Genomic DNA, 25,105 nt, shown 5'->3' on the forward strand with positions numbered 1-25,105 from the left:
ACAACTAAACAAATACCAAACAAATACCAAACATCAAGCAAACATCCTACCAATAAAATTTTCCTAAATTTAGGTAAAAAAAAAGGAAAAGAAGATATAACAAATAAAAGGAAACAATTTTTAGATAATATACTCGGTTTGAATTTCACTTTGTTTTTAACTTTCACATAATGGTTGTGTATTTCTAACACACGCAAAACCCGTATTTAGAATAAATGGAGATCGTCAGAGAACCGTCTGTGTCGATGGAACGCGCAGAATTTCCCTTTCTCTTCGCGATAGTAAAACGACACAACAACGTGCTTTCGATCTCACAGAGGTTGAATCTCGAATCCGAAAGTCGCCCACTTCGATCCTTTTTCTTCTTATTTTTCTCTACCTTTTTTTCCTTGTTTTTTTTTTTTTTTTTATCTTCCTTCCTCGATCGACAGATTTACGGAGAGACCAGAGAGTACCAAATCGATATGACCTACATTCTTCGAAGACTTTCAGTGTCTCGATTCGAACGATATATGTATATCGATCGGATGGAAAAGATCGGAATGGGGTGGGGGGTTGAGGGGAATCCAATGGATTCAGATCTTTCTCACGGATCTTCAAAGATTTTTCTAATTATCCTCGGCTCGTTAGAAAAGGGACAATTTATCGATGCATAAAGTCTTTTTTACATGAAATTAAATTCGTCTTTGACGTATCATTAATTGAAGTATAATTAAACAAAATTATTATTTCCATTTAATGGAATTTTAAATGTCCATTTAAATGGTTACGTAGTTATTTTGCATATATAATCAATGATTTAATTAAATTATTCCACTCAAAATAAAACAAAAAAAAAAAATAAAACAAACATTCAGATCTCGTGAAAAAGTAATAAAAGTGTTATTTGTACTTAAACGATCGAAATACAAAGTGTTGATAATGGTCAAATTAATGGAATATTAATTATTCATTCGTAACATTCATTTTAATAAACTGAGCAAAAATTATAATATTATTACCAGAGAAAAAGGATAAAAATAAAAAGAGGAAGAGAAATGATGATGAATAAATTATCTTCCAAGAAAGGGGATATAGAAAAACCTTTACTAATCTTTCCCCGTGATCATTTCTATATCTCAGAACTTAGGAACATTAGTTTTTTTCTCGATGAGCAAATAACGCAAGTATACTTCAGTTGAAAGAGAAAGAATCTATGGTAGCTACTAAACCATAAGATTACTTGATTCGTGGAGATAAATCAAAGGAAGAAGGAAAAGAAATTCTAAACGCAAATTAGATCACCTAAGATTATGGTTAACGCTGAGCTAATTATCCCGGAAATTTTCTTAATCAAAAACTCGTACGTGTATCTTTTACTTCTTCTTTTCGTTCGTAAATAAAAAAAAAAAAATAAAAAAAAAGACAAAAATATACAATAAAAAATGAAGTAATAAAAGGGAGTGTAGCAAAAGTCAATATAAATGAAACTGGAGTCTCGATCAGACTCGTTCATCCGATCACAGCAGCAAGATAAATGTATCCGTGCTTGAGAAAGCAAGAACTTCTTCTTTGTATATGGATATGTATGCATGTGTATCTTATTCCGTCTCTCTTTCTCTCTCTTGTTATTTCATTCTCGTATCAAACGACACGGAAGAACGAAACGATCCTTCTCTCTTTCTCTCTTTCTTTTTAAACACATACTCGAGGATGCTATGCAATGTTACGATTCTATCATCTAAATAAAATTAGAAAAAAGAAAAAATCAAATAAAATAAACTAGATGTAGTTCCAGTATAATACTTTTAAAACATATTGATTTATTTGTCTCAATGTTTTCTTCATATATCACTTTTAGTTGAAATCAATTCTTAAAAATCTATCTCACTTATTAATATAATATAGTGAAAAATGATATTTAAATGGCTCGAACATGATAGAGCATTATTAATAGATATTTCTATATCTATCAAATTATTTATTAAATAAATATTACAAAATTAATAATACAAGGAATATAATAAATTGTAGAAAATATGAAAAATGATGAAAAAAGAAAAAAAAACGAGAGAAGGAAGGTTAATAAAAACAGGTGATTATTCTTTAAATAGGGATCACCGGTGGAACAATCGATCATTTTATTTTTCATCCTTCGAAGTATCAAAGTTACCTTCTTCTTCTTCTTCTATTTTTTTTTTTTTAGTTTGTTTTAATTCCAAAAATATTTCGACAGATTCAAACTCTCCCTCTCTCTTTTTATCTTTCCACGAGTGATTTCAGGAGCAAGCCGCCAATTAAACGTCTCGTAGACGTCTCCTGCTCGTTACTGTTAGCCTCGAAAAGTTTGTATGAAAGATAATCGTCGAGACTCGTTAATTCGCACGGAAACCACCTGTCGGTCCTTCCAAAACCAAATATATACATATATTTATATATTTATTTACGTATAAGCGTGTGTGTACGTATGTATGTATGTATGTATGTATATATGTTTCTATATGTTCGTGTAAGTTTTTTTTTTTATGTGTAAGTTTCTCTTCTTATATTCTCTCGTACGTCGTTCGGTAACTTCGAAATATATATCGTGATCGCGACATCGAGAACGAAGTAGCAGGCGCGAAATCGACGGCTCGAAATCTCGCACAGGTAATTTCTCAACAACCTGGATGACGACGACAACGACAACGACAACGACGATGATGATGATGATGATGATGATGATGATGATGATTATGATTATGATTATGATGATGATAATGACGACGATGATGATGGCAATGATGATGATAATGATGATAAAGATGATGACAAGAGTGTGAAGAAAAAAAGAAAGGTGAAGGTACAAATCATTAAAATTCGTACCTATCGTTAATCTTTTTTTTACATTCGAATAACGTTTGATGATTTATTATTTTTTTATTATGTTTATTATTGGTTATTGATGGTTAGATTGTTTGGAAATTAATTGAAAGTATTTCGTTACTTTTATTTATTTATTTATTGTTTTTTTTTTTTTTTTTGAAATCATTTAACGTTTTATGATTTATTATTTTTTTTATTATATTTATTATTGGGGGTACTTATTGGTGGATAGATCGTTCGGAAATTAATTGAGTTTTTCGTTATTTGAAATCATTTAACTTTTTACGATTTATTCTTTTTATTTATTATTGGTTATTGGTGAGTTCGAAAATATAATTGAGTTTAGTAACGTAAAGGTATTTTCTTTATTTCAAATCATTTAATAACGTTTTAATAAAAGACACTTGAGACGTAATTGAAAATTTTTCTCTGTTACAATTTGTTGAGTAGTTTTATATTTGGTATGGAACATGGAAAATCAAATTTATCATTTGTCAAAGTTATTTCTCGAATTAATTAATTGGTAGATTAGTTTGATAATTATTTATATTTTTGTAATATAAGTGAATATAATTATAATATGAAATTTCATGATATTTAAATAAATTTATTAATTATACAAATAATTGCTATATAAACTGATTTGTAATTGAAACGAGAGGATTTTATTATTTGTAAAAGTATTTAATTGATTTTTCTAACATTACCCTTATTCGTAATATTATACTTCTAATTAACATAAAACTTTTCTAAAGATAATTATGATAAAATTATATCCATTTTCAATGTTATTTATTTGTAAATTTCCATCGAGTTCTCATAAAACCAATTAAAAGAGATAGAAAGTCATTACGAAATAAAAATATAAATCAAAAGAAAGAAAAAAGAAATATAACAAAAACGAAAATCGAAGAATTCTGATATACTTATTTCATTTTCAAATTAATCCTATCTAAAAGATAATTACTACAAGATAAAGATGGATGAATAATAAAAGGTGGACGAAGAATAATAACATTACGAATTAATTACACGAAAGATGAACATCGTTTTCTTAAAGGGGCGGGGGGGGGGGTTGGGGAAGAAAGAAAACAAGAAAAAAAGAGAGAAAAAGCAAAAATTAATTCGCAAATAAACAGTGGTAAGGGAAAATAAAAGATGAGGAAAAAAGAAGAAAAAAACAACAAAAAGAGAGAAAGAGAGAGAGAGAGAGATGCATACACAGGTTTCTTTGGAATAAATCGTCGGATACTATCAGGAAGATCAAGGATCGAGAAAAGATAGGAATCGAGATCGAGAGAAGAAGGGAGGACTATTCCAATACGATAACGTTAGCTCTCTAACTCGTCCCGACATAAATCCTTTGCTTACTGACTCGTACGAATTAAGAAAATCACGGAGGTCTTTTCTCCTATATCTCTTTCTCCTACCCTCGTCTTACTTACCCTCTGTCTCCTTCTCTTTTTCTCGGAGGGATGTTGTTCAAGGATAAAGTAGAACGAGTATGCAAGTAAAGAGAAGAAGTTAAGAAGAAAAGAAAATACTGAAAGGGTTTCTTTTCCAGGTTTTCTCTTTCTCTTTCTCTCTCGGTTTGTTAAAGCTAATCGACCGAGTCGAGAAACGAGCAACGTTGCGAGAAGATAAAAGCGACAGAAATTGTTCAACTTTCTTTCCCCCTTTTTCTTTCTCTCTGTTTCTTTGACGTTTAATTTTTCAAAAAAAAAAATAAAAAATAGAAAAATAAAATAAAAATCTAATAAAATGAAAAAATAAATATAAATAAATATAAATAATATAATATAAAAAGTAAAACAAACATAAAGAAATGGGAAGCAAAAAAAAATGAATTATAAGATCGTTAACGTAATCGGAAAAGTTGAAAAGAGATCCTTATGTACGTAAGTATTATAATTGCTATCTTTCTTTTTCTCACCCACAGTTCGTATACATACACATATACGTATGTATATATATGTTATTGGAACTATTGAAGCAGAGCACAGTATCATCAGGGACAGCGTCATCATCATCATCATCATCATCATCATCATCATCATCATCATCATCATCATCATCGTTGTCTTCTTTTTCTTCTTCTTCGTCATCGTCGTCCTTTCTACCGTAGTTGTCGTCGTTCTTCGAAGGTAGCTTGTAAAGTTGAATAGCCTTGAACAGTAGAAAATAAATAAATAAATAAACAAATAAATAAATATCGAAAAAGAGTGATAAAGAGATGGAGAGAGAGAGAGAGAGAAAGAGAGAGAGAGAGAGAGAGAGAAGTGGCCTTCGTTATTAGCGAACGTAAGAGAAGTTAATTGCTCTATACGTCGGTCGATGCCATTCGAAAATAATATTCTCGCAACTGAGATCGTTATAATGCCACTGTTACGCGCTATGTTTTGTCGAGCGCGACCTCGTGGAACGTTATTAACCATCTTCCATCTCCATCTTTCTTTAACTCTTTCTCTTTGACTATTCTTTGCTATTACTGTAAAGTATTGCATGGTTTAATAGTATATTTGTATGTGTTTATATCAAACATCATCTTGTATTAAATGTATATATATATATATATATCACATCTTTCTCACTCTCTCTATTTTTCTCTTTTTCTCTCGTTCTTTTTTCTACTTTGTAAACGTGTAAGTCACGTTTTATGAATTATTTTATACGCTTATGTGTATTAGAGACAATTTATGGTTACACGAAACGTCGACAATATTTTATCCTTTAACGGCTGATTATTTTTAGTTTCTTACTATGATTTACCCCTACTCGATTTTTTCAAAAGGTTTCGATAGGTTTATCCTTGTTTATTTCAACGATCGTCAGTGGGGAACCATGAAGTGTTGGCGTCCTTCGAAATTCTCGTAAATAATTTTTTTTTATTTTTTTCATCACTTGACCGTTCAAAATTAATTCATTCTTTTATTAGGAGGATTTTTATATACCAGATATCCCGTTAGTAAAACTGTATCTCTCTTATTTTATTTTGAAATTATCTTAAATTATTGTTTAGATCGAGAATAGAAAATTCGATTACTTTAATTAGAATCTTTAAAAAAAATGATCTTTGTTTTCGTACCAATTCACAGTTCGAAAAATATCTTCATCGATCTTATGAATTTTTATTCACGATATTCATACAATTGGCTATTGTTTGATAGACAATAGACCTTAACTGTTTCGAAAAAGGTTTCTTTTATTTTTATTTTGTATTTTTTTGCTTTTCGTTTTTTATTTTTACAGCATCCTGCTGTAACGAAAAATCCTACAATCCGTCATTTACTCATTTGTTCATTTTGCTAAAAGAGCATATTTTATTTCATAGAATAATTATTTAACGTTTATAATAAACTTCATGAAAAATTCTACCATTAATTGCGTATAATAATGAATTTGTAATAAAAATAGTTAAAATAAATAATAGACAAATTTTCAATCATTTGACTGATAATTCAATCAAATTATCAATCATCTGATCATATATTAATTGATTTGTTTTCTTTTTTTCAGGAAGAGCGATGTTCAAACGATTATCGAAATCAAGGCGTCACAGTGCCGATGACGTCGGTCTTGGTTTCGGACCAAGGAATCCTAATTTGGAAGAATCGCAGACACAAGCGAGCGTCAATTCGATTCCAGTTACTCGTGACAATTCGGAAGGATTGATTCCAGCTGCTTTACTTAGGATTTCCAGGACTAAATATAGTAGAAGAAGTTGCGGCGATGCTACAGCAATGCAAGCGTTACTTGCTTCCAAACAGGACGAAGAACAGGAGGTCAGTGAGGTTGATTACCCTACTGACTATCAAACGGATTATCAAATGGTCACTGCTGTGCCAGCGTTCATCGTCGAACATGAACCCGAAAAACAACGAGGTACGTGAAAATTCATTTCTTTTTACAATATTTTTATTCCCAATGATTTTTTTTGTTTTGCTTTCTAGTATCATTTAAATAATTTTTTTTTTTTTTGGTAACCAATGATCTAAGGGTTGACATTTTTATGATTTGTATGGAATTTTTGTTCTTTTCTTTTTATGTGTATTTTATTTTATATATTTCTTTTTGATTTAATTTATATTTATAAGTATTTTTATAGAGTACGTAAATTTCAAGTCAAGTTATTATTTTTCTTTTTACTCGTGTGACCTTTTATGGGAATTCTCCTTTTTCTTTCTTTTTTATTTTTTCTTTTTTTGTATTTTTTCTAACAATTTAAGTAGGTAATAAATTCGATTGGTCATTCATAATACATACACATAGAGTTCCATACATAGACAAGAGCATATAAGTTCGAACGTACGAGTTACTACTCGACGAACCTTGAACGTTCCACCTTCCATCGTGCGGTTACGCCATGATAATTCACAAATTGCGCAACCGTTGCATCGCGATACAAGACGCCTATGTGCACCGCATTCCTATCTACGACCACTGGTTCCGCTTCTTCGATCACTATAACACGATATTAAGAGCGACGATGGAAAACCACGAATGAACAAGAAAAATAAGAGGAAAAAGAAATGAAACGAAAAGAAAAGATTCTTCACGCATATTTCCCTTTGGTTTTTATTTCTATTTTTATGCATCTGATGATACGCGATAAAAACTTCAAACTAAACGTAATTTCCAATGCAAATTTCAACAAAATGTTTTCAAATTAACTAAATTTAGTTTGTTAATAATTTTCTTTTTTTTTGTGTGTGTTTATTTACGAAATTGGATCGCTGTCGATTTAATATTATTATTATTATTATTATTTATTTTTTTTTTTATATAAAGAAATGTATTATTTTCTTTTCAATTTTATTTTTACAGAAATTTCGTAAGATATTTTTGCACGTGACATCTCGCGTTCCGCTCTTTCTCCTTCGAACAGTCCTGAACATTTAAGTATTGCGAGGTGAAAATAAACGCGCGGTTAGCCACCTGTACCAAAAAGGGTCGTGTTTTTCCTCAATAACACATGCCTTTTAATTATTCTTATTATCATCATTAAAGATCGCAGTGGGTAGACAAAACGTTTCCTTTGAACTTTCACAAATCATTATTTTACTTTCGATAATATCTAACGTCATCGAGAGAGAGAGAGAGAGAATGAATCTTCGTGAATTTCATTTGAATTCCAATACAAATTATCCAAATTACATATATATATATATATATATGAAATAAAAAATTAATTGAATATACGAAATAGGTGAGACAAATAAAACAGAGAAGAAGAAGAAGAAGAAGAAGAAAAAAAAAAGTAAAAGCAAAAGAATAAGATACGTTTTAGATGTCGTAGTTTTGCACCTGCACAGCATGCTTCAATATTTCTTTTTCTTTTTTTTTTTTTTTTTTTACTTCCTTTCGTTTCTTTATTTTTTGTGCTTCTCCCTCTCCTCACCCTCCCCCTGGAGAAAGGGCAACCTTATTAAAGGCTTTAGAAAACCGGCATGGAGAACGACCTCGGGGAACCTACCAGGGCCGTTAATTAATTCTTTTTGAAGATATTCGAAAGACGCACTCTAAGACCGGTCCTCAATTAGTCACACGATTATGTCGTCACGATATGTCCTCCTGTCGCATCACGAGAAGAGAAGTGTCACACCTCGTTAGACTCGTTCTTATTCCTCTCTTATTATTTTTATTCATCTTATTATTTTTTATCTTATTCTATATCCATGATTATGCTCATTCTAATCGCGAATTTTATTCTCCTGTAGACTTTTATACCTTCACTTTTTTCTCCTATACTTTTATTCGCGACACATTATCTCTTTCAATCTTTCATACATCATTTTTTTTTTTCAAGAATAAATTTCAATAATATAATATATTAATTGAATAATTAAATATATTATTATCTTTAGTATTCATCTCATTTTACGGATTTGAGAGATTCATCTTCTGTATAGACGTTCAAACAAAAATCCTTACACTATTAAATAATGCTAAAAAAAATATGAATGGCTAATAATAATGATGAAAAAAAGAAATATTCGTATGAATAATAATAATAATAACAATAATAATTGAATTAATTATTGGAATATGTATGTATCATAGGGTATATGTTAATTCAAGTAGTTGAATTAACATTGCAGTAGAATTATTATTGCAACAAATTTCTGTGACAGGTAATAACAATTTATATCATTCATAATCCAAAAAAAAATAAAATATATTCATAATAAATATATAATTGCATATATAATAATAATTAATTTAATTTATTATATTATTGACACATGTTCATTCATGTCAATCAATTAAATTAAATTATTTGGAAAATAAGATAATAAATAAATGCAACAAATTTCTTCGGTTTTCTTCTTATGAATCAAAATAACATGGAAGGAAATAGGAATAATGAATTGGTCGTAATATATTAAAAAGAAACAACCTTTTTCCTTTATTAAAATCCTAACAATCAAACAAAATTTCTAATCGTAAACCTTTGAAAACGATTTCGATAGAAATTTTCAGTCGAAATCGCTGACACGTAACTTTCCCATCTAGCTTTTACCGTTAAAGAAATGGGTCAGCGGGCATCGATAATTGACGTTTAATACCATCCAATGAAATTCGAAGTAGTTAATTACCGAGAACAGTCTTCCTCGTTAGTAGGTAATATGGCTTGATCATTTGTAAGGAAAAGTATTTATATCCTATCGTGTGTACGAATAAACGTCAAGTTAAAATCACATTTTAAAATTAGTCAATAAATTATTGTCCGTCTTAGTTTTTTTTTTCCTGTTTTTTTTTATTTCACATTTTTTTTTTTTTTTAATAATAAAAATTAAACTTCATCTCTAATGATAATAATAATTGAAGGTAATTAAACCAACTATGACGTATAACGTTATAGTTGTAAGAAAAACGTGATTCATCTGGTTATCACGTTAATAATTATTCCTGTTTTTCATCCTTGATTGATAAGTACTAACAGTAGAACCAGTAGTAGCAGCAGAAGTAGTAGTAGTAGTAGTGGTATGGATTTAATACTATACGACGTGTGATTATTAAGAAAGAAAGAAAAAAAAACATGAGATAAAAAAAAGGGATCGTTATCGATAATATATTCATCACTATTTTCGATTTGTATAGTGATCGACGATAACGGGCTCGTAAAGAGTACAGTTAACAGCAACAGTATAGTCTTCTCTTTCTCCATTTCCTTTTTCTTTTTTCTTTCTGTTTCTCTTTCTGTTGAAGTTTACGGTTACACATATACGTAAGTACGTATGGTGGTTGTACCCCTATGGTTTTCGAGAGAGGAGTGAAAAGTTCGTCGTTTACAAAATCGGTAATTCGTTAATGCACTGCACGTTCGACGAACCGAACTTGCCCGACGAACCGGGACACAACAAGCAACAAACGACGCACCTGTATTGTAAAGAAAAAGAATTAAAAAAAGAAAAACAAAAAAAGGTACTGAAAAGACGAAATTGATTTTTATATACTTAAATACCGTGCATTCCTTTATCCAACTTTAAACTCGCGAAGTTAGCGAACTGACGATTATTTCGTATAACGATCGTTAATTCTTTTTAAAGAGGAAATGAAAGAAGAGGAGGAGGATTTGGTGATCTTAAAAAGGATGGAACTTGAGATCTGGATTATTTTCGTGGATAGTTTTTTCTTTTTCCTACCATTTGTCGTTTGATTATTTCTACAAGTTGACTTTCTTACGAATTTAATTGTATTTCATTTCTATAATTTTCATTGATTTTATTTTAATTATTTCAATATTAATAAATATATTCAATGTATTATTGCACATTTGAAATAATATTTTTATTTGTTACTTTTAATGTTGATCGTTAATTAGTTTTTGTGTTATAAAATTATTTTTTAATTATTTAATTAATTAATCATAAATAATTTTTTTTTGTTGGTATTCGATATAAATATAAAGTTAAAAAAAAAATTAAATATTCAGTTTATTGAAAATGCAAAAAATATTTTTCAAACGGGAAATCGTAGGTAAGTTATTATTATTTTTTTTTTTTTTCTTTAAAGAAAGAAGGCAAAAATGTTAGCGAGTCTAAATACTTGGAACTACGACATATATTACGGTCCGATGATTTCCTTGTACTCTGTCACGTTAGGATCATCAGATTCGACTTGTTGACCTATATAGGTCAAATATTCTTTGAGATTTTCTTCTTTGTCTTTTTTAATGCTATTTTTAAAAAAGAACGATCAGCACTTAGGTTCGAACACTTGCTAATCTCGAAATATCGCATCCTTTCACTAATCAACCGTCTGCTTGTTTCTTGACTCGTGCCTCGTTAGAACAAGAAACTCACATATTTAACACACACGCGGCGTACTCCCACACACGGTTATATACGCGTGTTTATTTTCTTTAAAAAAATTCTAAAGAAACTGTAAAGAAAGAAAGAGAGAGAGAGAGAGAGAAAAAAGAAAAAAATTGAAAGTGATCTTTGTACGAAAATTCGACAAAATTTTAGATTTTAATTCGTGTATGTTATAAACTAATAAACGTATATACAACAGTACAGTACTGTACTTCTTATGATTGTTATCATCGTCTTTCATGCTATCCGCATCTCTAACCGCATTGCCGTTACTTTTATGCGGAAAGGTGTACAACAATAGTACTGGTAGAAAGTAGTCAACTTGACTTGGTTCTACTTTAAATGCGAATAAATATTTTGCATTATTATTTTTTGTTTAGAAAAAAAAAAAAATGATGAAAATAATATTTTATTTAAATCGTTGAAATATTTCACATTCATCTAAATATTTCAATCGTCAATGATAATAATTATAAATATTCGTATTAATATAAACAAAAAATTAAAATATAATCTGCAAATATTTGAAGAAAAAAAGAAGTGATATTTAAGAAATGAATTTTAAGGTAGGTCGAATTTGTTTGCAACAAGATTTTTCATACTGGCAGAATTCGATTCGGAAACAAGCACAGTTGCGACACGGTCACGGACACTTCCTTTTGGAATTACATTGCGGATTATAACGCGTTGCTTCCTCTGTTAGGTTGTTCTCGTTGAAAACAGTTCCTTGCGAGCATCGAGCCAAGTCGTTACTATTCTATTCGTTCTCACCTTTGTGGACTAGGACAATAGTGTGATAAGTGGATTCAAAAATGTGATGGAATAAAAATTGAATTATTTAACAAGTATTATTTTGTAATCATAATAATTAAATATTTAATTGATCATTTAAATAATCAAAGTACTCTTTGATCACTCACCTAATCAATTAATTAATTAATCAAACAATTAAAATACACTTCAATTAATTCACTAAAACGTAAACTCGATAAACTTCGTAAAAATACGAAAGATGATTAATAATAATTAATAAATTCCTTTTCAAACATAAAATAAAACAAAATAATTAATATAAATAATAATACACACATATATAAAGTTCAAATAAAAATTTAGTTTAATAATAAAGTTCTTCTTTTATTATTAATATAATTGACAGATAAATCAAAAGACATAATTGAACGATGCAGCTTTAATAAGGGCAGATATTGCATACACATAAAACTCATCAAACTAATTCACTAAAGTCTAAATTCAACTAACTTTATCAAAATCCAAAAGATAACCAATGATTAAACTTCACCTCTTAAACATAAAATTAAATTAAATTGACATAAAGATTAAAAGATAAAATTAAACAAACGATGTAATATTAATAAGGACACCTATTGAATAAAACATCAAATTAATTCACTAAAATCCAAATTTAACAAATTTTATAAAAAATCCGAAAGATAACCAACGATTGAACTTCCCCTTTTAAACATAAAATTAAATTAAATTAACACAAATATCAAAAGAAATTGAACTATGCAAATTAGTACACCTATTGCATACGTAATATAAAACATATCAAACTAATTCAATAAAACCCTAAAACATGAGTAACAATTAAAGCTTCCTTCCTTTACGTCAAACAATAATTAGAATGAAATTGATGTAAAAAGATGAAAAAAAAGTGTATTTAGGAGTGCAGTATTGGTAAGGGTGGCTATCAGTGTATCATCATACACACATAGACATATAAATTTGTACATATGTATGTACGTGTCTGGCCGTTAACGAGGCTATAACGCGTTTCGAGTCAGCAGACCGTTTCTCTTCGTGTACCGCGGCGTGCGTTATCGCAAAACACGTGTACCCGATACCTGAGCAGCCTGACAATCGTCTTGGCTGTTCGTAGAGGATCGAATGGCTCGATGGCAGCACACGGCCCCGTTAACCGGGGTGACACCTCGAAAAAGTAGTCGCAAAATACGCGGAACCAGCAGCCCGTCCTTTCGACGATGGACTTGGCTCCGATTCTCGTTCAACTTCTTCAATCTTTCTCTCTCTCTCTCTCTTTTTCTCTTTCTCTCTTTCTCCCTTTCTATCTTTTTATCTTTTTCTTATTCTGGGGGCGACCATATGTCGAGCTCGAATGCGGATGCCGGGTGGTTTTTCGTTCGTTGAGGTGGCCCGTTGCTGTCCCGGTATCCATCGACCTCTCCACCTCCTTCCTCCCACTCCCACTTTTATTCTTCTTTAACATCACCTAAACGGGAATCTTCACCACTCTTTGGTTTTCATTTCAAATCCTTCTCTCCTCTCCTTTTTTCAAATATTTTATTTTCTTTTTCTTTTCTTTTTGAGAGAGAGAGCGAGAGAGAGATTGGAGGGGTTTGTATCGTATACGAATTATTTAATCCTAAGGAATAGATGTAATTTATTAATTGGATATTTAATATTATATCGATTTATTTATTTTAAATAAAATTTAACAATACACAAATATTTATTTATCAACTTAATTATTTATTATAATTATGATTGTTCGATTGTATTTTGTCTTTTATTAAGTGTTAGAAGTTTGGTAACTAATGTTGCAGTTGGGTATTGCAGGTATAAATTGTATTATTGCCATATTAAGGATTAGTTTTGATCAGAACGTTAGATCGCGACATTGACCGATGTTAAGATCGCAAAGTGCATCTCTGATGATCATGGTTAAGCCAGGGTAGGGCAAGACACCATATGTTGTTGCAATACAATGCATCATTTCTTCAGGAAATACTTGCCTTTAATGAACCGCATTTACATGCGTACGTATGCTGGTGCAATAAAGGACTGAATGGTATAACGTTTACTATACTATCCTCTTGTGTATGAACATGTTCGCGAATATAATACATAAATACATATATGTAATACTCTTGTACATCTTTTACATCTTCGAGTTAGATTGATACAAATTTACGCTATTATTTATACACAATAATATTCGGTTAAAAATCTATTATAGAATTGAGTTAATAAATCTTAAACCTGAAAATACACGACTCGTTTGTTGCATTCAATGGTATTTCCTGAAGGAGACGACCATATGTCGAGCGTGAACTCAAATACCGGGTGGTTTTTCGTCGTACTAAGGTGGTCCAATGCCATTCAAGTCTCTTTCCTTTAACTTCCTTCTCCTTTAGTGACGTTGATCAAATTTAACTTATACACATTACTGTCTTCAACCATATATACTACTCGAATATATCAGTTCTTTCTATAAAAAAAAAAAAAATATGAATTCTTTTAAACGATAAATATGTTATCCATTTATTAACAATGAATTCTTTTTTTTTTATTGTTTCCAGGGTCAAGTTTAGGAATCTGGGGCCGGAGGATGAGCAAAAAAATAGATTCCTTTCGTAGGGCTGGTTCCCGTGAAACTATTTGTTCTTTAGAAAGATCTGATGCAAATAGTAACAACAACAACAATAACAACGAATCCAGTAATAACAATAACACCAATTCTAATTTAAATCCTTCAGGAAACAAGACAACGTTATCACAAAAAACAGATCCAAAGTTGGATCCAAAAAGGTTGTCAGGAAATTCTCAAAGATCACCGTCGCCGTTTAAATCATTTTTCATTAGAATGGGTTCTACCGGGATGTTAAATTCAACGAGAATGAACAGACGTTCGCAAAACGTCGAAATTGGATCCAAAGCGTCGGAGAAAGAAAATCTTTTTAGAAGTTGTAGTACGAGTCAATTGAATACAAGTCCGACTTACGTGAAAGGAGATGATCCATCTGAAGGAATCGATTTAAGAATTTCAGCAAGAAAGGATAAAACTGTATCCTGCGATGATTTAGCTGGTAGACGAAACGACGACGTTTTCGACGACCCAATTGACAACGTGTCACCGTCCATTTGTCAATCAGGAAGTCTATCTGCCAGTCCAACTGGCAGTTTATCAGCTAGCCCATCCGGAAGCCCGTCAACAAGGAACTTCAAACCTTGCGATTTTGGCCGATCTAGAATGGAATCTAGCGCAATGAGAAAAAGTAGTAGTTGCGATTTCAAAGAAGCTAAAAAATCAAATTTTCCTTATGCATTTTTAAGATCGAAATTATCCGTGTTACCAGAGGAACGTCATGGATCGTTCGTATCGAAAGACGAGAGATTGTTCAAAACAGCATCTGAGGAACATTTTCCTGCATTGAAAATCGAAGATTCTTACGTCGGTACGACAACTTTGGGACGTAAACGATCTAGGAATGGTAATTTGGGTCGTTGTAATGTTCCTAGGTATCAAGAAAACGTTAAACCTGTTAGGAATTCTTACGTTGAGTTTAGAAAAAAATCTGAAAGGTATAGTCTGAATCCTAGCGAGCTCGAGCGTATCGAGGACACGTTTCATTCGGAAGATTCAGCGCGTTACAATGCGTATGATAATGTTAATCTAACATCCCTGGTACGAAGAAATCCATCGGTTTATCAACAAACTGAGATCAATCATGATAGATTGGACGTCAGAACAGTGGAATCGAGATTTTCGGAAACGTCTTCGTTAAACGTAGAGCTCGATGTTAAAGCTACTTTGAGAAACGATCGTAGAAATTCTGCACCGAGTGGCGAACAAAGGTTATCCTCTCATTACGTAAGTTCGAATGAATCTGGTTACGACAGTGACGGTCCTAGGGGTGAATCGGCAGCTGCATCGGAAAACGAAGCATTGAGTTTGAAGTGTACAGATAGTTCGGATACCAGTAGCGTAATTGATTCCGAATTAGAGAAACCAATGAGAAGTTCGACACCTAGCGAGTGTCAGGATCAAGAACAAAAAGAACTGAGGAAGGGTACGAACAATGAGACGAGAATTGATTCGTCAGAAATTGGGGACGTCATTGATGGTTTGAGATGGCATCAGAGTACATCGGGAAGATTGTTACCGAGTATTCATCAAACTTCGTTCGATGATGCCAATACACATTTTCCTATTTGCACGGATAGTTCAAGTGGTGGACTTGGTAATAATACCAACGTAACGAAATCGATCGACGTGTCACCCCATCGGATAAGATTGCAACAAGATAAGACCCGTTTCTTAAGCGATATCATACAGCCACCAAAGAGGGTTAGACGTTGTCGTATAGTTCAACTTCATAAGAGAGATCCTAAAGAGAGTTTAGGGATAAGATTGGCACAGCAACGACTAGGAGAGATCCGTTATATCGTCGTGCAGTTAGAAAGCGATGGAATAGCTCATAGGTAATATCGATTGGTCATTTATCTCTTTCTCTTATCGATTTATATTATCGATCATCCATCATCTCGTTTTCACATCTCATCTAATCGTTATATTATCTTTTATTGTAGAGACGGTAGGCTAAGACTCGGCGACGAGATAGTCGAAGTAGAAGGAAAAGAATTACGAACTCTGGAGAGTCTCGAAGAGGTCCAAGAGTTTCTTAGATCTTTCACAGGAAATAAGATAAGATTGATGACAGCTTACGAGGAAACGGTGCCTCAGGTTTACGTCGCGCCACCAACTCCAACCTCATCGTCTTCCTCATCTTCGTCAAATGCTTTACCCGGGGAATACGAGTATTTGGAAAATGCGAAAAATCTTTCTAACATGTCGTTGATCGACGACAAATCGAAGGAAAATTTAACGAAGGATAGTAAGGTCAATGATGACGTTACAAGATCCAACGGAAAACGACCTGACTTTTTACCGCTCTCCTGCCTGTCGAAGAATCATCGAAAGGACTCGGAGAATGGTTTCGAGGCTAACACCGAATCACAACACTATCTGACGAAACACGTAGCCAAGTTTGAAAAAGGTTATGGGAAGCCCAGTTTAGGATTTAGCGTTGTCGGTGGGAGGGACAGTCCAAGGGGTGAAATGGGCATTTTCGTCAGACGTGTCTTTCCAGGTGGACAAGCCGACGTATCCAAGTCGTTGTTTCAAGGTATAAACATACACATACTCGCATGTTTACACAAACACAAACACACACACACACAGATAAATAACTGAACCTTTCGTATTGACTAGCACGTACTTTTTTCCATCGATGAGTATTCGAAGGAACGACGAGTCCGGACACACGTCGAATCTTTAATCCGACACCTGACGTCTTGTGAATCTTTAAACAGTAACCTTTCTTTCTTTTTCTTTATCTTTCTATCGTTCTCTCTCTATCTTTGTATCTCGTTTCTTCCGTTGACTCCTGCAATGACGACGTGCAACTCTTGAAGGGGAAGATCAAGCAAGAATTTTCAAACGTTTGATTTATTTTCCTCGAAGATTTTAACGATTCCCCACAGGGACTTCATAGTTCAAAGAATTATACCGAGCGTCATAATTCCAGCCTAGATCATGCTCGTTAGAGAGTCGTAAAGTAAATGGCTATATAATAAAAAGTAGTCAATGCTTCCGTAAGCAATTAGTTACGATTAACGTGTCAGACATATTAAATAGAAAATGTACCAACGTGATTAATCCTAATCGCGGGAAGACTATCTCTTAGTATACTTTGTAAGTATACTTTGTCTGTCTGTCTGTCTCTCTCCCTCTCTCTCTTTCCCTTTATTTCCCTCTTTTTATCTTTCTATCTTTCTATAGTATCTAATTCTTAACAGGCTAGTATTTCCTCGAGCAAAAGAGTAAAAGAAATTTTTGTGTAACTTAACTAGAAGTAGAAGAAGAAGAAGAAGAAGGTGGAAGACGGTAGGTAAAGGCGTTAGGCGTAGATGTTAGGTAGCTAGGCTTCACGCAATACGTTTCGAGTTTCAACCGATATCCCTCTCCTTACGTTGTTGGTTGGTTGATCTTTTACGAGCAAACCACTGCCCCATGGTGGTTTCCTCTTGCTTTTTCTTTCTAAAAACCCTCTGCTTTTGGCCCCCACTTCCCCTTAGCGTATGCTTGTATAACGGTCCCGTGGTCGACTCGGTTGCATAAGTAAAGGGGTTCTCTCTTTCCTTTTCTCTTTCCACCCAACTTCTCTCTATCTTAAGCTCTCTTTCTATCTATCTTATAATACTTCCAAGCAATACGTTCAATATACTACTCTCTTCGTGGTCTGAAAGACAGGTGGTTACATAAAATTACACCGCAATGGTTTATTCTTCTTAGAAAAAGAAACATCGATAGAAAATGATTTTTCTTTCTTTCTTTCTTTTTTTTTTTTTCTGTATATTACTCACGAGAGTTCAAATAATAATATGATCTACGTTGAATTTATTTTAACATTTAGAAATAGAGATTATAGATATATGATCTCGAGATCTATTTCATTTATACTTTATGGTGCTTATATGTTTTTCACGTTATTTTATAACCGAGATAATCACAACAATTGCTATTAAACACAATTCTTTCTTTTTTTTTATTTTTCTTCTTCCTAACATAAAGGGGAATGAGAGAAAGTTTTTCACGATATAATCAAACGTTGATTGCTAACGATTAATCTAACGGTTAAGAAGATCTTTCGAATTGTTCTTTTTTCTTTCTCTCTCTCTCTCTCTCTCTCTCTCTTTTACTTTTCTCTTTTACATCATTTATTTATTTAAAAATAATAATGACATCGTTTTAATATCGTGTTCTTTAGGCGACGAAATCGTTAGTTTGAATGGGAAGATTTTGAAAGGACACACGCATCAGGAAGTCATCGAATTGTTTAAAGCGGTTAGGGAAGGTCCGGTTGAGTTAGAAATTACAAGGCGACACAGGTAAAATAATAATACGATTATAAATAATTATTTTTTGATAAAAATAAGGTAACACAAATAATAAATCCAATCAATTTTGGATGTTTTTTCAATAATCTTATTGTTTATTAATTTTTGTTTTTCTTTTCTCTTTTTTTTGTTTTGTTTTGTTTTGTTTTATATTAATCTTCTTCATTTTTTGTACTAATGACGTTTCTTTTATTACTATTTTTAGGTATCCTAAGAGCACCTTAAAATCAACCCCGTATTAGAAAAAAAAATAAACAAAGAAAAAAGAACAAAGGAGGCTAACAGCACAACGACGAAACTGCCCACCGGAAGTGCTCTTTCGAATTTTAAATTCTAAGCGAAATACAACAACAACAAAAAAGAACCCCTGTAACATGCAACGAACTCTAAGAATATTTTAGGTTTCTAGTCTTTCACGAACAACAACAACAACAACAACAACAACAAAACACAAAAAGAAATGAAAGAAAGGGGATTAAAAAAAACAAAAACAAACAAAAAATACACGTACACACAGAAGCATAAGTTGCAAAAGCACGGAAAAATGTATAATCGAATTGTTTCTACACATATATAAATATATAAAAATATATTTATGTATGTAGAACAAATATATGAATGTTTAGATTAATTTATTTATCGTCAGAGTTACGTTTATTGGCAAATCGAAAAGAAAAATGTTATTTGCGTATTAGTATTATGTTGTTGACCATAATGACGAAAGCAATAAATATTTTAATGTTAATTCTATTATTATTTTAACCTGACGATAGAGTATATTTTAATATGACAATAGCAATTGGTATTATTGTTATTAATCATAATGATTATAGGAATTATTATATACTTTGTAAACAATTATTATTATTATTATTTTTTATGTTTATTACTTAACGTGTCATGTAAAACGACTTATTGAAATATTTCAACGACATTTTTATTCTTTAAATCGAGGATCTAATTTTTTTTTTTTTTTTTTTTTTTTTTAATCAATTCAATTCAATAACATTTAATTTAATTATTAAAGACGAAACAAGAAAGAAAACAATAGAGGGAAAAATTATAATAAGAATGTATTTTTAAGGTGCTTGACGATGTAACTTTTCTTAAGGAGTGACAGGTAATAATAATAATAATATATATATATATATACTGTATTATATATATTATAAATTAATTGTTACAAACCATCTCTGTCTTTTTTTTCTCTTTTTGCGAGGATATTATTGTTATTATTATTATTAATATTATTATTATTATTATTAAATAATAAATTTACTTCCACATTGATCTTTACACAAATTTACAACACACATATACACATATACATAATATATATATATATATATATATATATATATATATATGTATATATATATATGTATATAAATATACATATACATAACAAGTAAGATCTGTAACGTGTATTTATGTACAAATTGCATTGTTTCTTCGTAATGTATCTTTCTTCATTTCTCTCTCTCTTTGTCCCTCTCAATATGTATATGTGTATCTTTATTCTTCTTTATCGATAAATAAATAAAAAGCTTATCACGTAGTTGTCCTCACGTATCAACGAGAAGAAGATCTGCGCATGACTTGGCTTTTGTTGCTCTGTAACACATGGAGGTGATAAATTAAAAAATTAATTAATAATTTATATAAAAGATATAATATAAACAAAATTAAAAAAAATTAATTAAAATAAATCATATATCTTATAATACAAATTCCGACAAAATAATTAAATACAATTTTACGTTTCGTAGATATGCACATACATAAATTTATGTATATATATATATATATATATATATTTATATAAATATAAGGTATGCATATATAATATAATAATATACATACATTACATATATATACCTAAAATATATACATATATATGTATATTATGTATGTGTATATAAAATATTGTATAATAGATGATATATAAATATATATTATATATACATATAATAAATTATATAAATATATTGTATGTAGATATAATATATAAACGTGTATACGTGAGGATTAAAAAAAAATAAATAAATAAATAAAAAGCGTAGATTTAATTAAAAAAAAAAAAAAAAAATTATTGATAGAGTAGGAAAAAAGGAAACTTTAAGATTTGTAGAAAATCGATGTAATCGAAAATGATTATATTATTATTACTTTCTATTGTTATTATTATTATTTTTATTATTAGTATTAATTAATCGATGATATTAATAATAATTGTTATTATATCGATTACGTAAGGAAGAACAAAAACAACTGTGTGTATATATATATATCCATCGCAAAAAATTTGAACTTAAGGTTGAAACATTGTTTATCGATAGAAAACAAATTACAAATAAAAAAAAAGAAATAAAAAAATGTTATTATTATAATAAAGAAATAAGAAAGAGGATAAAAAAAAATAATAACTTTTATCATTACTCACTGTGTTTCTCGATTTTTAATACGTCTGCACAAATGTAACGCAACCGGTCCACTTTTGATATGGCGAAATAATTGCACGGCTTCACGGTGTGTCAAATCATGACATACCTGACCGTTAACAGCTAAAATCTCGTCACCTGCACGCAAACGACCATCTTCAGCGGCCTGACCACTTGGTAGGACCGATTTTATAAAGATGCCTATAAACGAAATTAGAATAAAAATATATCATCTTGTTTCATTATAGATGACATGGTTTAATTTAACGGTACGTACGAACGATTTATTTAATTAAATTATTTAACATTCATAATCTATAATGTGATTTGCGATTACGATATAAATGATTTTATTCATTTTGAGAAAAATTAATAAATTTCTTTAAACAATTTGCTATGTTGAAAAATATGTAGATAAAACAAAACAAAAAATAAAAACGAAATGGAAAAGATATTAAATAAGACTAGTTTTATATTTTGACTAGTTTTATTAGATAAATTTGATCTTATTAGAAAAGGTTTTAAAAATTTTACGTAAATTTTTATAAATATTACTAACAAAGTAGAAAATTCTATCTGCTTGTTTGTATGTTTGATTCTTCGATCTTTTGTATCTACTCGTCTGCCCACGTTTCTAACAAGGACGTAAAACTTGAAACCGCATGTAGCTATATACTGTATAAGTAGAATTTATTGACAGCGGTCAGGGAACGCGTAAACGTTATGGCATAAGGAAAAAGCATCGGTGTTATTAACTAAATATTTTCAAAGTAAATACTATATGCATTTTCTTTACCAGTTTTCTAATTCCTATTACAGGCCGAGCCTTTTTTTTTATAAGTCAATTTTGTTCTTGTTCCCAAAAAAAGAAATAATTATTCCATTATTTAATTTAAAATACATTTTGTTACTATTTTTGTTTAATATTAAACAAAAAATAATTATACCAACAGTAAGAATTTCTATATTTATGTTAATTAAATATTTCAATAACTTTCTGCTCACGAAAATAAAATTATTATGAATTATACACTAACTTGTTACGTCAGTGTTGCATTATAGAATTGCAAGTTTACGAAAATAGATCTTAGAATATTTTAATTAATGTAAAAATTGAGAGAAAAAAGAAAAGAAAGAGATGAAGGGTATAAGATCCTCGGATAAATTTTGTAGATAAAAAAGATAAAAAAAGATTTACCGATGCTTCCTTTAGGACTGTCCTTTCCACCAACAATAGTAAATCCCAATGATTTCTTTCCTGGTCCTTTTTCGAACAAAACTGTCAAGAACGTAGAAACAGTGCTCCTTGGTCTTCTAGGTAATGTACAAAAATTCGATACACTTTGCGTTTGCAATTGATTACCGGATCCATTGTTATCAGCAGACAAATTCGATTTATCCGAGATGACGATTGATCTTGCAGATTCATTTTTACGATCCCTATGATGTTTGCTTTGATGTTTTTTAAAATGTGATTTAGGCGAATCCTCGACTATAACACCATGGCCATTTTCTATGCTAACGTTTTCATAATCCACGCTACTTTCTTTAAGTCTTTTAGGATGATCAACTCCAGAATACCTGGACACGATAATATCAACTTCACCTGGACCACTTCCATTGCCTAAAATTTTCCTAGCTTCTGCCATACTCAATCCACGAAGTCTTCTACCATTGACTATTAAAATTTCATCACCGATCTTCAAAGTACCTTCTCTATCAGCCAATCCATTTGGTACAACGTGTGCTACCAAATATCCGGGACTAGTCTCAGTAGTTTTAGCTATGAAAATGCCTAAACATTGATCAGGTGTATCCCTAAATAATTTCACTACCATCGTTTCAGTCGTATAAGTTTTGCTTCGGATAACAGGTAACTCGGATGATTTACGATTTTCTGATTTAGATTCTTCCATTAATTCGGATGAATCGTCATAGTTTAAGATATCTTTCGAACAAGTTTTAGTATCACTTCTAACACAGTGTATATCCAAAGCAGAGAAGAACCGAGCAGTTCTATCAGCGTCCATGATCGAAGTCGAAGGTTTTCTCGGTGGTAATCTTGGTGGTGAATCGTTGGTACTAGATTGACTTGTCATCAAACCAGAAGCTCCACTACTACATCTATCATCTAGAAGTGAACTAGTAGCTGAATCATTATCCAATATTCCAGAATCATTGTCGTCCTGATCCTGATCATCGTACAAAGGATTCGTTCTTAATTCTTCGAGACCTGGCAATGTACCATAAGAAAAGCTACGTAATCTTCTTTTATCCTTACCATCCTTACACTCTTTATTATCCTTTTTATAAATTTTAGCAATGAGTTTGCTCGTAGAACTTTTCAAATATCTGTCCTGCATTGCACGAAACTTAGCTGCAAGACAACTCGACGGAGTGATGCTATCGAAACCTTCTTTACCCGTTTGATTAGGATCAATTTGATTTCTATCCTCTTCGGTCAAATCTTTTTCTTTATTCTTCCTCCATCGAGACAATCTTGGTCCAGGAGTTTCGTTGTAAGTTTCCCTAGGCAACACCGAATGTTTCAAACTTTCCGGTGTCGAGGTTTGCAAAAAGGAATAACGATCCTCTTGATGTTGAGATTTTCTTTGCGTTACCAATCTGTTTTGCGATTTAGATCTACGTTTCCTTTTAGCGCGTATTCTTTCCTCTTCACTGATATCCTTTAAATCATTTTCACAAACGGATCTTCGAAATTCGTTTCTCGTTAAACCACGTTGACTTAACTCATACATCGATCGAAATTGCATTCTATCGGAGACGACAACATCGTCCTCATCAATTTCTTCATTATCGTCATTTTCATCGTCATCGTCGTCCGTATCTCTGTCCTTGAAAAACGTCAATCTAGTATTTTTTACACGGTCCAACAATGGATGTCTCTTCTCGCAAATCCTGCGTCTTTCCTCTTGTATCTTTTTCTTTTCTTTTTTGTTTGGGGTACGTTCGGTCGTAACGCGAGACGTTTGAACGTTGTAACAATTCCTCTCCGACTCTGAACTCGATGACTTTCTACGTGCCCATCTAACCGGCGACATGTCTGTAATTAAAATTATTTATGGTAATTATAATTGTTGATTTGTTCATTTTTGCAAAAAAAAAAAAAATATTATCATACGTAATCACACATATAATCGTATACGAGAAATATAATTAATTAACGGGAAATACTATGGGGGGGGGGGGATAAGGATAACAAGCGACAAAATGATATTCAAAAATGACCGTTTTAAACAAAGAAATCAAAATGAAAACTTTCACGACCATTTTCTACTAACAGTGTTTTACGAATATTTATTATCTTGAAGATTTTCAACAAAATTCTTTTAAGTAGTCGTAAAGTGCCAATAAAGTGAGATTCTAGAGACCATTAAACGACGTAGTTAACTTGAGGCCATCAATTTTGTCTAGCTAGTCCATGTTTGCGGTTTATTAATGAGGCAATTCTCTTTACAGGAGGCTATTCGTATAGAAGAGGTAGTTCGTTATTATACACGTGAGACTTAATAATAATAATATAAATAATAATTATTATAAAATTGGAGGAAAAAATACTAATATGATTTGCAAACCATGCACAAGATCCATTTTTATATATCAAATAGAATTATTTCATTTATTATTCACCGCAAGTGTGACTTAACAACCTTTCTAATTAAATATGAAAATTGATCGAACAATATTTAAAGCATGAAAAATTACGTATTACCGAGGAACAAATTTTTTGAAGAAGATGTTAATAAAATAAAAATA

At 31.1% G+C, this 25,105-nt stretch overlaps 2 protein-coding genes across 4 annotated transcripts in view; one reads left to right on the plus strand and one right to left on the minus strand.

The window, feature by feature from the left end:
* Positions 1-19,325, plus strand: part of LOC107064275 (uncharacterized) — a 68,479-nt gene extending 49,154 nt beyond the window's left edge. For both annotated transcript variants that reach the window (XM_015316734.2, XM_089177622.1), the window contains exons 2-6: positions 6,361-6,726; positions 14,507-16,409; positions 16,518-17,113; positions 18,758-18,878; positions 19,093-19,325. In XM_015316734.2, coding sequence (XP_015172220.1) covers positions 6,369-6,726; positions 14,507-16,409; positions 16,518-17,113; positions 18,758-18,878; positions 19,093-19,129 — 3,015 coding nt within the window. In that variant the 5' untranslated portion in view covers positions 6,361-6,368 and the 3' untranslated portion in view covers positions 19,130-19,325. The remainder of the gene's footprint in view (positions 1-6,360; positions 6,727-14,506; positions 16,410-16,517; positions 17,114-18,757; positions 18,879-19,092) is intronic.
* Positions 19,326-19,848: 523 nt separating this feature from the next.
* The window catches only part of LOC107065146 (uncharacterized), a 36,424-nt gene continuing 31,167 nt past the window's right edge, over positions 19,849-25,105 (minus strand). For both annotated transcript variants that reach the window (XM_089177626.1, XM_089177627.1), the window contains 3 exons: positions 22,527-24,392; positions 21,331-21,529; positions 19,849-20,501 (listed from right to left, as the gene is read on the minus strand). In XM_089177626.1, coding sequence (XP_089033752.1) covers positions 20,453-20,501; positions 21,331-21,529; positions 22,527-24,392 — 2,114 coding nt within the window. In that variant the 3' untranslated portion in view covers positions 19,849-20,452. The remainder of the gene's footprint in view (positions 20,502-21,330; positions 21,530-22,526; positions 24,393-25,105) is intronic.

Source organism: Polistes dominula, unplaced genomic scaffold (assembly GCF_049000335.1).
Source record: "Polistes dominula isolate Pdom_NZ unplaced genomic scaffold, Pdom_raw_medaka contig_373, whole genome shotgun sequence".
NCBI classification, from domain to species: Eukaryota; Metazoa; Arthropoda; class Insecta; order Hymenoptera; family Vespidae; genus Polistes; species Polistes dominula.